This window comes from Sminthopsis crassicaudata, chromosome 3, assembly GCF_048593235.1.
Source record: "Sminthopsis crassicaudata isolate SCR6 chromosome 3, ASM4859323v1, whole genome shotgun sequence".
NCBI classification, from domain to species: Eukaryota; Metazoa; Chordata; class Mammalia; order Dasyuromorphia; family Dasyuridae; genus Sminthopsis; species Sminthopsis crassicaudata.
Window position 1 is genome coordinate 502,363,476 of NC_133619.1, and position 14,158 is coordinate 502,377,633.

Below are 14,158 nucleotides of genomic sequence, written 5' to 3' on the forward strand. Positions count from 1 at the left end.
CCTATTTCTGAGCTGTTTCTACTCTAATATAAGCTATACTGGGAGTTTTACTATCTATTATCATCTGTTAGTAAACATTTATTAAGCACTTACTGTGTATACCAACCATATACAAGGAAAGACAAAAATTTGGATAAGATCCTCATGGAACTTATATTCCAAGTGTGGACAGAGACACAAAGGAGGGCAATTATAATATTCAATAGTGTATAAACAGACTAGATAGATGCAAAACATAGTACTATTAGGTTTGGCCCTGATATGATTTCTACTGTTCCTACACTGTAGAATACCAACTAGTGCCTCCCCCTACCTTCTCCTGCTGCAACCTGAATCACCAGGATTTTCTTCCTCCTCATTATAAATTTTGGACTATCCCTTCTTCCTACATTTCCAATTCTATTACATTGTTTCATTTTTCCCACAGACCTAAACAGAGTGAATTGAGGCTCTAGCACAGATATCCCAATGAATGCTAGTATGGTGGTTCCATATGGCATGACTTCTGGACAGAAGGACTGTCTCTTTCATTCGGCATGGCTTAAGAAGCCTAGTTTTCTCTTCTACATCAGTCTCTCACAGGAGGCCAGGCAGAGTTCTTTCCAACTATGTAATGGGGACAACTTCCTAGAGTGTTCCCATTCTAGGTACTGTAAACATCGATACCCTCTTCTTCTGGGAACAAAGAGCCAATATGAATACTTTTGACAAATAGTGTATAATTAGTGCCAACCCTCTCAACCTTATCAGGAGCAGTAGGGACAACTATAGACCTTGATTCTGGGGTTTATAGCTGGTAGCTCTTATGACAATTACTAGAAAGGCTCACAGCCAAGTGTTACAGACCATTCAGAGTTAGATCTTTCCCAAAAAGCCACCCCAAGGTGAGCATTAGAGAAACATGCTGGTATCATATTTTGGTTAAAATCACGATTCTGCCACTTACTCTGTGACCTTGCCAGGCCAAAATGGAGCTGACTGTTAAATTTTCAGTGTGACCATTTTACAGTGCTCCTCAAACTTTTTAAATAGGGGCCAGTTCTCTGTCCCTCACACTGTGGGAGGGCGGGACTATAGTGAAAATAAAACCTCACACTCTGTCTCTGCCCCTCAGCCCATTTGCCATAACCCTGTGGGCCGAATAAACATCCTCAGCAGGCCGCATCTGGCCCACGGGCAGTAGTTTGAGAGCCCCTGAATTTTACACCTTAGAAATAAAAAAGATTATAAATCAGGAGATTATTTATGTATTTTTTAAATTCTCTAAACTTTAGAAGGTGATAGATAAAATCTTAATAATGCAGATTATGTGCACAGTTTTTTTTTCCACCAAGAGAGCTGGTTGTTAACCAGTTACCAGTACCCCTCCCCCTAGATCTTAGGCAAGTCACTTTACCTTTCTGGGCATAACAAAGTGACTTGCATCAGGCACACACAACAAATTATCTGCAAAACCAAGTCAAGAATCCAGATCTCTTGCCCATGATGCATTGCTTCTAAAAGCCAGACTATTGGAAGAAAGAGGTCAAGATACTGAAGATTGAGGATTGTCAAGGAAGGAGATCTTGAGGGGTAGCTAGGTGGCGCAGTGGATAGAGCACTACTCCTGAAGTCAGGAGGACCTGAGTTCAAATTTGACCTCAGATACTTAATACTTCTTGGCTTGTGTGACTCTGGGCAAATCATTTACCCCCAATTGTCTCAGCAAAAAAACAAAACAAAACAAAAAAAAAAAACCCAAAAAAACAAAAACAAAAAAAAACAAAACCAGATGAAGTTCTCAGTCAGGCTGGAGTTAAGTTAAGGAATAAAAGTGGTATCAGGATAGACCACAGGCTTTTTAGCTCACAGGAAGTAAAAAGGCTCATTTGCTCTAGCAAACTGAAGCATCCACAGGTTTCACTTCTATTTTGACTCAAAGAAAGCAGGCTCCCCAAAGACTGTCAAGGAAAAGAAGAACCGAGAATAGAGACAACTATGGGGGAGAGGGCTCCTACAAGACTGCCAAGAATTTTGTTTGGAAGTTTGTCTAGGACTCGATGAGTTCTATCCTAGAGGAGGACCCAGGCCCTATGGGATATGCCACAGAAGTGCCAAGATGTTACTAAGCCAAACCATACTCCAGGAACCTTAGTGCTTTGTAAGGAGGATTTGTCACTTTATCTCCTTTTTCCACACCTCCAGTAACCCTGGAACTAAGGGTTACTGAATAACCCAATCAGATATAGAGGTAAATTGACTGTTTATAAATTATAAGCTGACAATCTAACTTCCTAGTTCTAGAAATGGAATCATTTTATCATTCTCCTTAAGACTTTGCACTAGAAATATTTCCGGAACTGGAACAAGAGGAACAATCTATTTCAAAATAAGAACAGAGAGAAGAGACCTTTATCCCAGGAGATTAAGGAGGGTTGAGAATGGGAGGAGAGAACAGACTCAATTGTCCCAGATTCTGGGCAAGTTAAGCTGACTCTCTTTAAAGTTCCTTCACCACCTTCTGACACCTGGTCAGTTTGGCTAGTACCTCATATCTTTCTCCCTTCCTCCAGGGACATGCTTAATATTCATCTCCCTCCCCCCTCCCCAGGGAACATAGCATACACTGCACTGGAGAATGACTGGAAACAGCTGCCACTGATACAGCCCATTCTTATGATTTCTAGTAGTAGAGGTTAAATAGCCATGTGCTAGGCAGGGGTCAAAATGGCTGCAGAAGACCTGGATAAGAGCCAGAGAGAAATTAACCCTGTGATTGGCATATGTGTGTGTGTGTGTGTGTATGTGTGTGTTTATATATATATATATATATATGTTTCAGTAGTCAGCAATTCTAGAAACTAGAAAGAAACAGATGCAAGCCTGAGCTCTGATAAAGCTTTGCTTACTAAGCTCCAGGGTCAACCAGAATAGCTTCCTAGACCGAGGTTCTAGAGGGTGATAAAAATTATAACACAGCATAGAGCAAACTTTAGAAGACAAGCAGAACTAGTAGCCCAAACTTTAATTCACCAGTACAATAAAGTAGAAAGAGAACTGGATTCAGAATCTAAGTCCAGGGCCACAAGCTGTATGACACTGGGCAAGTTCTACTTGGCTGGGACTCAGTTTCCTCATCTATAAAAGAAAAGGGTTGGACTAGACTATGTCTAAAGTCCTTCCAGTTCAAAATCCTAAGTTCTCCGAATGATTCTTCTAAAGCCAGGCCAGGCCAGGACAGGACTAGAAAGGCAACACTGGTAAAAGATCTTTCTGCAGCAGATAGATGAGCATATGCTCAGTCACCCTTTCTCTTCCCCTAATCAGAGCCCTATGTCCTTTCTATTCCTGTGGCACAAAGAAGCAGGCTACATAGAGAAGGCCACAGGCCTAGCCCTGAACATAGCCTTTCCCAGGAGGTGCTATAAACGACACAAAAGGGAATTCAAGTTCCTCTTAGGGAGATTTAGAGGAAAGCAAGGAAAATCAACAACAACAATAGCTAAAATTTATATAGAACTTTAATTAGTATTAATCCCATGTTCCAGATAAGTAAAGTGAAGCTGTCAGGGATTAAGTGACTTGTGCAAAGGCATACAATTATTAAGTGTCAAATTCGGATTTTCCTAAATCCAAACTCAGCACCACTTATGAGGAAAAAATTTGAAAAACTAAAAATGAATGTTTTTGTCTAAAGAAGGAAAGGCTGAGCCAGAAAGAACATGAATCATGAACTTGTCTGTGCCTAAATAAGTAAGGACTGTCATAAAGACATGATCAACTATTTCCATGCAGGACAATGAAAAAACTTTAGCTGAAGCTTCAGTATGAGGATTCAGTTTAGGCAACTGAGAGAACTTATAGACAGTGAGAGTTGGCATAGACACAGGTGACAAGAGACTCAGTCATTGAATCTTCAGGAGGTAAATGAGACCTAAAAGGCTATTCCGTCCAATTCACTTATTTTCACAGCCTCTGAAGTACTTTTTAAAAAATAAGATAAACCTTCATCTTTCTAGAATAAAGGAGGTAGGGGGACTTTCTTGTTATATAAGATAACTTCTTTTGATCCCTTTTAGAATTCTATGAAATCCAAGCTCTAAATTCCAATTTGTGTGAGCATTCTTTCCCATCCCACTTTATACACTATACTCAAACCTTTTGATGCAGTGTAATAGAAAAATTCTAGACTAAAAAGGTAGTCAATCAATAAGCATTTATTAAGCACCATTATGTGCCAGACATTTTAAGCATTGGTGATACAATGATAGAAGGCAAAGAGGACATCCTAATGCAGATTACAATACCCTCATGCAACACACACACATACATGTACGTGTACAACATAGAAATATATACCAAATACAAATTAGTTTGAAGAGGAAAAGGACTAAAGCCTATTTTCAGGTTATAGGAAACAAGTATGGCCATGTAAGTCACAGTCTTGGACTTGTTGGCCTTATCTAGAAAAATAATCTTCACTACATTCCTTACAGAATTGCTTAAAGAAAATATTCTGTTAACCTCAAAGCACAATTGTCATTATTCAGTGGTGTCCAACTCTTTGTGACGCCCTTTGGGGTTTTCTTGGCAAAGATATTAGAGGGGTTTGCCATTTCCTTCCCCAATTCATTTTACCGATGAGGAAACTGAAGCAAACACAAGGTTAAGTGACTTGCCCAGCTAGATGGTGCAGTGGATAGAGCACCAGCCCTGAACTCAGCAGGATCTGTGTTCAAATCCTACCCCCTACATCTTAACACTTAAAGATGCTACCTATATGTTGCTGGGCAAGCTCCCTAACTCCAATTGCCTCGCCAAAAAAATTAATAAATAAGTTACTTGCCCAATGCCATACAGCAAGTATCTAAAGCCAATTTTAACTCACAGATATGGGTTTTTCCTGACTCCAGTCTTAGCACTCTATCCACTGTGCAATCTAGCTGCCATCAAAGCACAACAGGAATGTGTAGTTGTTTTTATTATGATTTTATTGATTTCATCACCATCTTCATCATTTTAGGAAAAAGAAAGCTTACAAGGACTCTTCATTTTTGCCATTTTTTTCTTAACAAGATACTTTGTACCTAGTAAGTGCTCAGTCCTTGTAGATTTTGAATAAAATCATTATCTGTTCTGAAGAGGACTCATTATCACTTATTAAAAATCTGTGCTGGCAAATCTATGAGGCAACAGTTCCCAAGTACTTTCCCTGACTCTCTCTGGTCCCATCCCAATCTCCTTGGCCCTTGGGCTCCTGATCTTGCTCTTCAGTAATAGCACTACCAGCCTGATTCTGCTCAACATTCTTTCCACTTTCATAACTCAAGAGAGAATCATGAACTTTCACACTCAAATAAAGAGCCCTATTCCTGTATGGCCTGTAGCTTTTGGCAAGAGTGGAAAAACAAGGTTTGACTGGATAAGGTACGGTACTTGGTGGATCCCCATCTCCACCCCTGGTGTGAGGCCCCAGACATATGTGTATGAATCTCTCTGCTGAGTGGAATAGAAAACGGGAAGCTGGTGTAGGGGAGGAGGGGAAGTACAGTAGGCAGCTGATGGAAATGACTTCCTTCATCACGAGAGTTGGGGTGCTGGAGATGCTGTCATATAAGCCATTAACCCTATCAGTCTTTCCATCTTTTAAATCTGGTCAAAAGAAGGCCTTCTCTTTCCTCTTCAGACCACCCCCCCATCTTTTTTTTTTTTTTTTTTTTTTTTTTTAAGTAACATTAGCAAGGCCTTCTCACTTAGGCAATGCTGTGTCCTGGAAAGAATGTAAGATTTGGAATCAAGGGACCAAAACTCAAATTCCAGCCCTACCACTTCCTATCTCTGTGACAAGTCACCTAATCTCTCTGGGCCTCCCTTCCCTCAGGGCCAGAAGACATCCAAGGTCCTTCCCAGCTCTGCATTTAGGCTCCCGTTGCCAGGGATCTAGAGGACACCAGAATGGCTTTTATTTGGGTCCTGTAATATGAAATGAGATTCTGGCTTTCACAAGATAGATTCATTTACATCAATTGCCTAACCTGGACATTCTCTGAAGGACAGAGTTAAAATGGACATTTCCAGCCTCTAGCTTTGCCCATCTTCCCTTCTCTTCCCTTACTGCTGAACTCAGTGAAACTCTCTCTTTCTCCCTCCCTCTGGTCTCCTATCTAAACTTTTATACCCTCTCCCCTATGGAGGCACATTGGATGACACATAGGCCAAAAAGACACACAAATATCAACTACATAGATCTTCAGAGGCATTCCAAGCAGCTCATCTTGAGACAGTAGTGTGTCAGACAAGCAGCGACAGGTCTATAATTAATTCATTCATTAATGAATGCCAAAGTCTTCTATTCCCCCCATATAATGACTGAGGTGCTACTGATCACCCTGTGTGAGGACTATGGCTCTCACAGCTGAGACTAGATGCCACCTACTATGGAAACCAAAAACATGAATGATAATCCAGATAATTTGAAACTGTTCATCTCTCCAGGTAAGCAACATTTACATACAGAGGAGATCATGGTCTCCAGGGAGAGAATAACAGGGGAAACCTTGGAAAGAAGTGTTTGAATATTAACTCTAACCTTAGCTGATTCTAGTTACTCCTGCACAGAGAAGGTCATTCCACAATCAGACTCCAACCACTCTTTCTTTCCAACACTCCCATAAACTAACCCTACAAACTACAGTGAAACTCGATTTCCAGCCCTTCCCTAAACACACCTGGCATTTGCAATCTCAGGGGCTTGGGCCACTCTCTAGCAGCTTCTTACATCCCACTCCCCTCGAATTTCTCACACTATATTTCTATCTACTAACACTCTAATCTTCCATTGCCCAACTCAAAAGTCAGCAAAGGTCTTTATCTCCTCTGAATTCCCTTTCAGCACAGCACATACATCCCGAAGCAACCAACTGCCTTCTCCAGTGTATAGCAGTGATTGAAATGCAAATGTCACTTCCCCAGCTAGGAAGTAACTTTGAATGCAAGAATTATGGACATATGCATTTCTTTAACAACACCCTTTCTTCCCCCTAACCTCCAGTTATAGCACAGATTAAATCTCATGATTACTTGTTGAATGAATAAATGAATAAAACAAATACAAGAGAGATTGAAAGATTCAACTTTAGTTCTTTCGGATTCCAAGTCCAAAACTATCCACTGTGCCACCCAGTAGCCATTGCCCCCACTTAATTCCTAGGGGACCGAGCCAAGTAAACAGGGACCCCTGGCAAGGCTACCTGTGTTTTTGAATGTGGGAATGGAGGGAAGAGACAAAATGATATTGTATATTTTGCTTGGAGACTTCACCCCATTTACCCCAGTGTTCCTGTGTCTGCTTTCTGCCCAAGAAAAATTATTCCACCTAAATGGTAAACCCGAGCCTTACTTTATGTTCCCCCTACCAACTCCAAACCTTCCCTTTACCTCTTCATCCTTCCAAAATCAAGATTTTCCTTCCCTTATCAGTGCAATCCTGCTCATACCCTAGGAAAGAGCCACTTTACCTGGCAGCATAAAAAAAGAATGTAGAATTTATCTTCTAGAGAAATAATAAAAAGGGAGAGGGAGAAAAGAAATCTAGCATTTCAAGACTTCAAATTATATTATAAAGCCGCAATCATGAAAAACATTTTATATTAGCTTAAAAATTATAAGTGGATAAAAAAAAAAAAACAAGTCTAGACAAGGGAGAATGAGAAACAATGCAATTCAATTAACCCCATGCTTAATAAACCAATAAATCAAGCAACAAACATTAAAAAAATTAGGAAAGAATTCCCTATTTGATACAAAAAACTATTGAAAAAGTAGAAAACGACTTGGGAAAAATTAGGCTTAGACCAAAAACTTAAGCATATTCCAAAATAGACTATAAAAGGATATATAAGGTTAATTTAAAAGATTATATCAAAAAAAAAATTTGTAAGATCAAATACCTATTGGTAGGGCAAGTATTTTTTTTTTGTTGTTGTTGTTGTTTTAAACCAAACAAGGGATGAAGGCCAAGAAAAATAATAAATTGACAAAGATAAAATAAATAACTGATTATATCATACTAAAAAGTTTTTACACAAAACTTAAAACACCTAAGATAAGAAGGGAGGAAAATGGGGGAAAAATCATCATATCACATTTCTCAAATCCTTATTTGATATTCAAATAAGTTGGATATTCAAGATATAGACAATTAAACCAAAATACTATTTCCCAAAAGAAAAGTGGTCAAAGACAATCAACAAACAGTTCTCAAAAGAATTGCAAACGCTTAACAACCAAAGGAAAGAAAGCTCCAAATCACTAATTATAAGAGAAATACACAACAAAACCACCCTGGGGGCTTTACTTCACACTCAGAAAATGAGCAAAGATGACAAAGGAAAGGGATAGTTCTAGTCAGAGGGGCTGTAGGAAGATAGGCACGGAAGTACAGGAGTGATGGAGCTGTGAATCAATAGACACTTTTAGAAAAGCAATTTGGAATTAGTCAAACAAAGAGACTGAAAGGTCCATAACCTTTGACCCAAAGATTCTATCATTAGCTTAAACCCCAAGGAGATCACTGATAAGATTAAATTCCCTATTCAGGCCAAAATATTTATAGTAGCATTTTTGTGGTAGAAAAAAACAAAGTAGATGATCATTAATGAGGGAATGGATAAACTAATGTTGCTACTTGATGTAATAGAATATTATTCCATGCTACTGGAGAAAACTAAGGGGCACACTGAGTAGAACACTGGAGCTGGGGCCAGGAAGACCTGAGTTCAAATTCAATTTCAAACACTTACTAATATGATCTAATATGTCTCGGTTTCCTTAATTGTAAATGTGGATAATAACAGCACATATCTCACATGGTGAGAATCGTATGGGATAATATTTGTAAAATACATAGTACAGTGGGAGTAATATGATTATTCCCACTTCTCTACTGCCCCCCACAACAAAAAAAAACATGACAAGTACAGAGAAGGGGGAAACGAATTTATATCATACAAAGTGAAGCAAGCAGAGCAAAGAAAACAGCAGTATGTAATAACTACAACAATGTAAATATAAAGAATCATAAATGAATTAAAAATGAATATCACAAAACTACAAAGAACAAGCTTGACACCAACGAAGAGAAATAATAAGGTTCTATCTATACCCAGTTCTTTTGCAAAGTTGGAGAAATCTTTGAGTTTTGTACATTGCACATATATTCAGACTTTTTTGATGTATTAGTCAATTTTGAAGAAGAAGAAAGAAGAAAGAAGAAGAAGGAGGAGGAGGAAGAGGAGGAGAAGGAAGAGGAAAAGGAGGAGGAGGAGGAGGAGGAGGAGGAGGAGGAGGAGGAGGAAGAGGAGGAGAAGGAAGAGGAAAAGGAGGAGGAGGAGGAGGAGGAGGAGGAGGAGGAGGAGGAGGAGGAGGAGGAGGAGGAGGAGGAGGAGGTAACTGAGCAATAAGGTTCCACAGATGGCTAACCTCTTGATTCATTTCAGGTTCCATTTCTGCTTTATGGGTGACAATTACACCCATACACCATGACACTTACTATGAGAGGACAGCATGAGAATTCTGGATTTGGTGGCAATGACTTCGTAGCTAAAGTAGCTAAACCTCAATTTCCTTACATTGAAAATAAAAACATATATTGCATTGACACAAAAGTTTTATGTAGTTTCAAATAGGACAATGTGTGTACATAATTCCATCACTGTAAAACTTTATGTAAACTTGGGTTTTGATGATATCACTTATTTGGCACAATGCAGAATTACCTCATATTTTTCTCTTTTGGGGTATGTGTAGATGATGAAGACTGTGTTTATATCTTGTATCTCTCATAGCCCCAGTTCTGTCGTGTTCACAGTCAAACAAGGCTTTAAATATGTGTGGATTAATTCTAATCTGACCCTCCTCAGAGTTTGATATATCCCTTCACTACTCAGCTTGATCAGATGAAAATCTTTGTGATATCTACAGTTCTCCAGATTGAAATACTACAAAACAAGAATCTTATGAGGAAATCCTTCCTTTTCTTCTTCTTCCCTAAGTCTTCTGGCCTGCAGATTATCTGTTCTTTTAAAGATCTAGAAGTGTCTATCAGGATAAGTGAATCTGGTGGATAGCTTTCTTTCAATTCCATCTTCAGTATTCCACCCAAGCCAAGGGAAAAAAAAAAAAAGCTAAACTGCTTTGAACTCATTCACTTTTGGTTTTGCTCCCTGCACTGGATTTCAGAGTTGATCACAGAAGTATAATCTGATCCGCCAATAATCAAGCTGCCTTTAAATCTGTGTTTAACACAAAGCTCTGCAAAGATCCAGTTCCCCTATCAGAGATTGTCCCCAAGCTTCTTCCAGAGATGGAAGAAGGTGGAATAGCCTGAAATTCACTCCCAATGACCACACAGAAACAGTGTGGATAGGTGCCTTTCTCTGATTTCCAGATTATACTGCCAGGATTCCTTTGGGCCATCCTGATCTAGTGGATAAAAAAACATACCAAAAAACAAACAAAATTCCATCTTCCTCTATAGTATTTTTGAAGTTGTAGGTCTAGAAGGAAAGAACTAGATAGCAATTCCAGGCTCCCAGGGTCACAATACCCAAGTTCCTAAATCCTATTGATTGCTGTTTCCAAAGGGCTTAAGGTATATATGAAATCAAAATCAGGTCTCAATTCAAGTAACATTTAATTCTACAATTATATCTGCATCATTCTAATTTGTAAACCTTCACCAAAGCAAAATGAAGGACTTATTTTACCTGTCCTATTATGCTTATGAACCAATCCCCAATTCTGAACAAATGTGTATGTACCCCAACAAACCTTGAAAACGGAATCCCTTTATGTTACTATCTATTGGAGGCTTGGACCTTTCCCAGTAACAGGTGCAGAATTAGCTCATTTTTATCTTTTGGGGTGTGTATACTGGATGAGCACTGTGTTTATCTCTCACATCTCTCATAGCCCCAATTCTATCCTATCCATAGTCAAAGGAGACTTTAAATATCTATGGCTTGATTCTAATCTGACACTCTTCGGAGTTTTATATATCCCTTCATTACCCAGTCTGATCAGATGAAAATCTTGGGAAAAAAAAAGATTTAGATACTTAAAAGTCTTCAGAAAGATAAAGTGCAAAACAAGAATCTTAAAAGAAAATCCTTAATTTTCTTCTTCTACCCTAAATCATCTTTATTGCAGATTCCTTTAAAGATGTAGAAGTATCTATCAGGATAAGTGAATCTGGTGAATAGACTTTCTTTCAACTCTCTCTTCAACATTCCACCCCCAACTCACTTTAACCATCTGAAGACTGACTAAGACTGAGGAACTCTTCCTGGGGTGACGATGTATTCAGTGTGAATGAGAAATACTGGAAGACTAGGAGTCCTGGAAAGATAGCAATGTGTGCATATGTGTTGGCAGGAAAGTCTAATTGAATATTTTGTCTTACTACTTCCTTGAAGAACAAATGTGGGGTAGTAAAAATGTGCTCAACAGCTAAGTGAGGCAATGGATTAGAATGTCCAGCCTGAAGGCAGGAGGACTCATCTTTCTGGCCTCAGACACTTACTACTTGTGTGACCCTGGACAAGTCACATAACCCTGTTTACTTCAGTTTTCTTATCTGTAAAATGAGCTGGAGAAGGAAATGGAATGGTAAACCATTTCAGTGTCTTTGCCAAGAAAATCCCGAATGGGATCAGGAGGAGTCAGACAGGGCTGAAAACACCTGAACAACAAAGAAAGGTGCTGAACTTTGGAATGAGGAGATTTGAGCCAAAATTTAGATCTTTGCTACTTATGCTATCTTGAACAAGTCATTCTCTGAATTTCATCTGTAAAAGAAAGATAATATACTATTGGCTTTAAAACGTTGTTTTGAAGAAAGCACTTATTTGTAAACTTTAAAACTATTTAAACGTGGACTGCTGCTGTTGCCTCACCAGTCAAGTGGACGATAGATTTTTTTTTCCCCCCAAGAGATTTGAAATTCCTACTCCCCAATCTCTCGTGGCTAGAGGAGCCAAATAAATTGAATTAACCAAATACTGGCAGTTAATTGGTAAGGGCCAAGCAGAGAAGCGGGAGCGACATTCCAGGTGACAAATCTGAGTTCTTTTGGGATGTTCCAGCTTTCTAATCAATGAACACGAGGCTCCAAGGCGAGTCAATTCACATCAAATCAGCATTGACTCTTCACTTCTGTCTTACCCCTCCTCCTACCTTAGACAGTTTTATTCAGAGGCCAAGAGGGACATCAAAGAACTGGCCAAGCAGAACTCCAGAGAGCCATCTTAAGCACCTACACTGCAGCCTGTTTCCCTGCCAGCAGGTTAGAAGGTGCTTGGAAATCATCAAACAGAAGGGTGCCTAGATTGCCAAAACCCTCACCCTCTGGGTTTTCACTATCCTCTCCCAAAGTGCGCTACACACACATAATCATCTCAGCAATTCCAAGGCTCCGGAGCCCCGCTGTCTTCTCGGGATAGGGGGCCTAGATATCTATCAGAGAAGACCAAGCAAGGCTACATCTGCAGAGATCTCTCCAGCCAAGGGAGAGCATATCTGGAAGAAAGCAGGCTAGGACCGACGTTTGCAAACTTTTAACTTTACCGGGCCCCACAGACAACCCCCCATCTCCTCCCCAGAAATTACACTCACCAGCTGTCCCTGGAAAAGGCGCGGAGGAGCCAGATGCCGGGAGCTAGGGAGGACCTCATAGTGCCCAGTCAGGAGGCAGACCACCAGCCTGAAGTGGAAGAAGTTACTAGATGCCGGGAAGCCCGGAGAGTTTACTGAAGTGAAGCAGTAGAGCTGGATTTAAATACACCATCAGCTCGGCCCGCCCCGGACCCCAAGGCAAAAAGTTAGCAGTCCCGGCCCCCTTGCTTAGTCCCTCCCCTTGACCGTTCCCCCAGGGGCTGGGTCTAGGCCCAACTGCCCCGCCTCAGTCTCAGCCTTCTCCGCTCCCATTACCCTCCCCCGTATCCAAACTTCGCCTCGTAACTTGCGTTAAGTTGGCCTTTACTTTCGCCTCTTTGGTTCTGGAGCTGAAAGACGTCTGATATCTGCCCGGCTTCAACCCTAACTCACTCTGATTTTTCCCTTTTCACCCCAGAGCCCCTTCGCTCCTAAGTGTACCAGCATTATCTTTCCCATAAAGTGCCTACCCTGCATCCAAATAAATGGTCCTATTCCTTTCCAAGCCCTCCTCAAAAAAGCAAAGCACAGGATATTGCCCGGGTGGAACAGGGGAAGCTAAGGCACAGAAACCGGGGTTTGGGAACGCTGAATCAAGCCAGATTAAAGTGGGATCAGAATGCCCAGTTCTGCTCTAGTAAAATCATAGAACTAGAGCTGAAAGGAGCACAAAGGCCACCCAGCAGTACCCCCCCATTTTACATATGAGGAAACTGAGGCCCCAAAACTTAGTGTATGTACCTCTTTATGGCTGGTAGAAGACTCACTCCTCTTGACTTTAAAACTCTCTGCATGAAAGGGTTCAGCGACACCAAAAGAGAAAAAAAGAGGAACCTCTAAATAATCTGTGAGTTTCTGGGGAGAAATGCATCTGTAAAAAAGATTATAAACTGTGGGAAACAGGTGTGAAGCATTTAGACCAGTGGTTTGAGTCCCGTACAGGAGAAGTAATGGTAGAATTCAGACATAAATAGAAACTGTCTACCTAAATATGGGTGAAGAGGAGAGAAACAATTTGCTATTTTCGTCCTCCTTTTCCTTTCCCCTTTCTGTCTTCCCCTTCTGGAAATGCTGGAGGAAAGTACATTGTAGTTAAAAGCAATAAACCCATTGAAAGAACTCCAGCTATCAAGCTTAAATGATGAGTTTGGTTGGCACTAGCTTCTTAGGACCAAACAGAAAAAGAATATAGAGTTATAAAATTTAATGGATAAATACCAGACTGGTAAAAGTATGGGCACAGGGATAGAAACAAAGGAGGCACACCAGGAACAGAAGCTAGTAGGATTCTTAGGAAACAGTGGACAGATCTGGGATTAAAGAAGGGAGGAATCAACTATAAAATAAGGAGGATCAGGGGAAAAAGGGAGAAAAATGAAGACTGCTTAGTTTGGGGTTAGTAGCACCTAATACAGCAAAAAAAAAAAAAAAAAAAAAAAAAAAAAAAAGCCTAGAGAAAAGTAAATGG

At 40.1% G+C, this 14,158-nt stretch overlaps 1 protein-coding gene across 3 annotated transcripts in view; it reads right to left on the bottom strand.

Annotated features, from left to right (window-relative positions):
* The window catches only part of SLC37A2 (solute carrier family 37 member 2), a 31,709-nt gene extending 18,229 nt beyond the window's left edge, over window positions 1-13,480 (bottom strand). For 2 of the 3 annotated variants that reach the window (XM_074303897.1, XM_074303896.1), the window contains exons 1-2: window positions 13,432-13,480; window positions 12,652-12,739 (exon numbers count right to left, since the gene is read on the bottom strand). In XM_074303897.1, coding sequence (XP_074159998.1) covers window positions 12,652-12,710 — 59 coding nt within the window. In that variant the 5' untranslated portion in view covers window positions 12,711-12,739; window positions 13,432-13,480. Of the gene's footprint in view, window positions 1-12,651; window positions 12,869-13,431 lie in introns of those variants that run through there. The other variant, XM_074303898.1, reaches the window with a different exon arrangement.
* Between the last annotated feature and the right edge of the window lie 678 nt (window positions 13,481-14,158).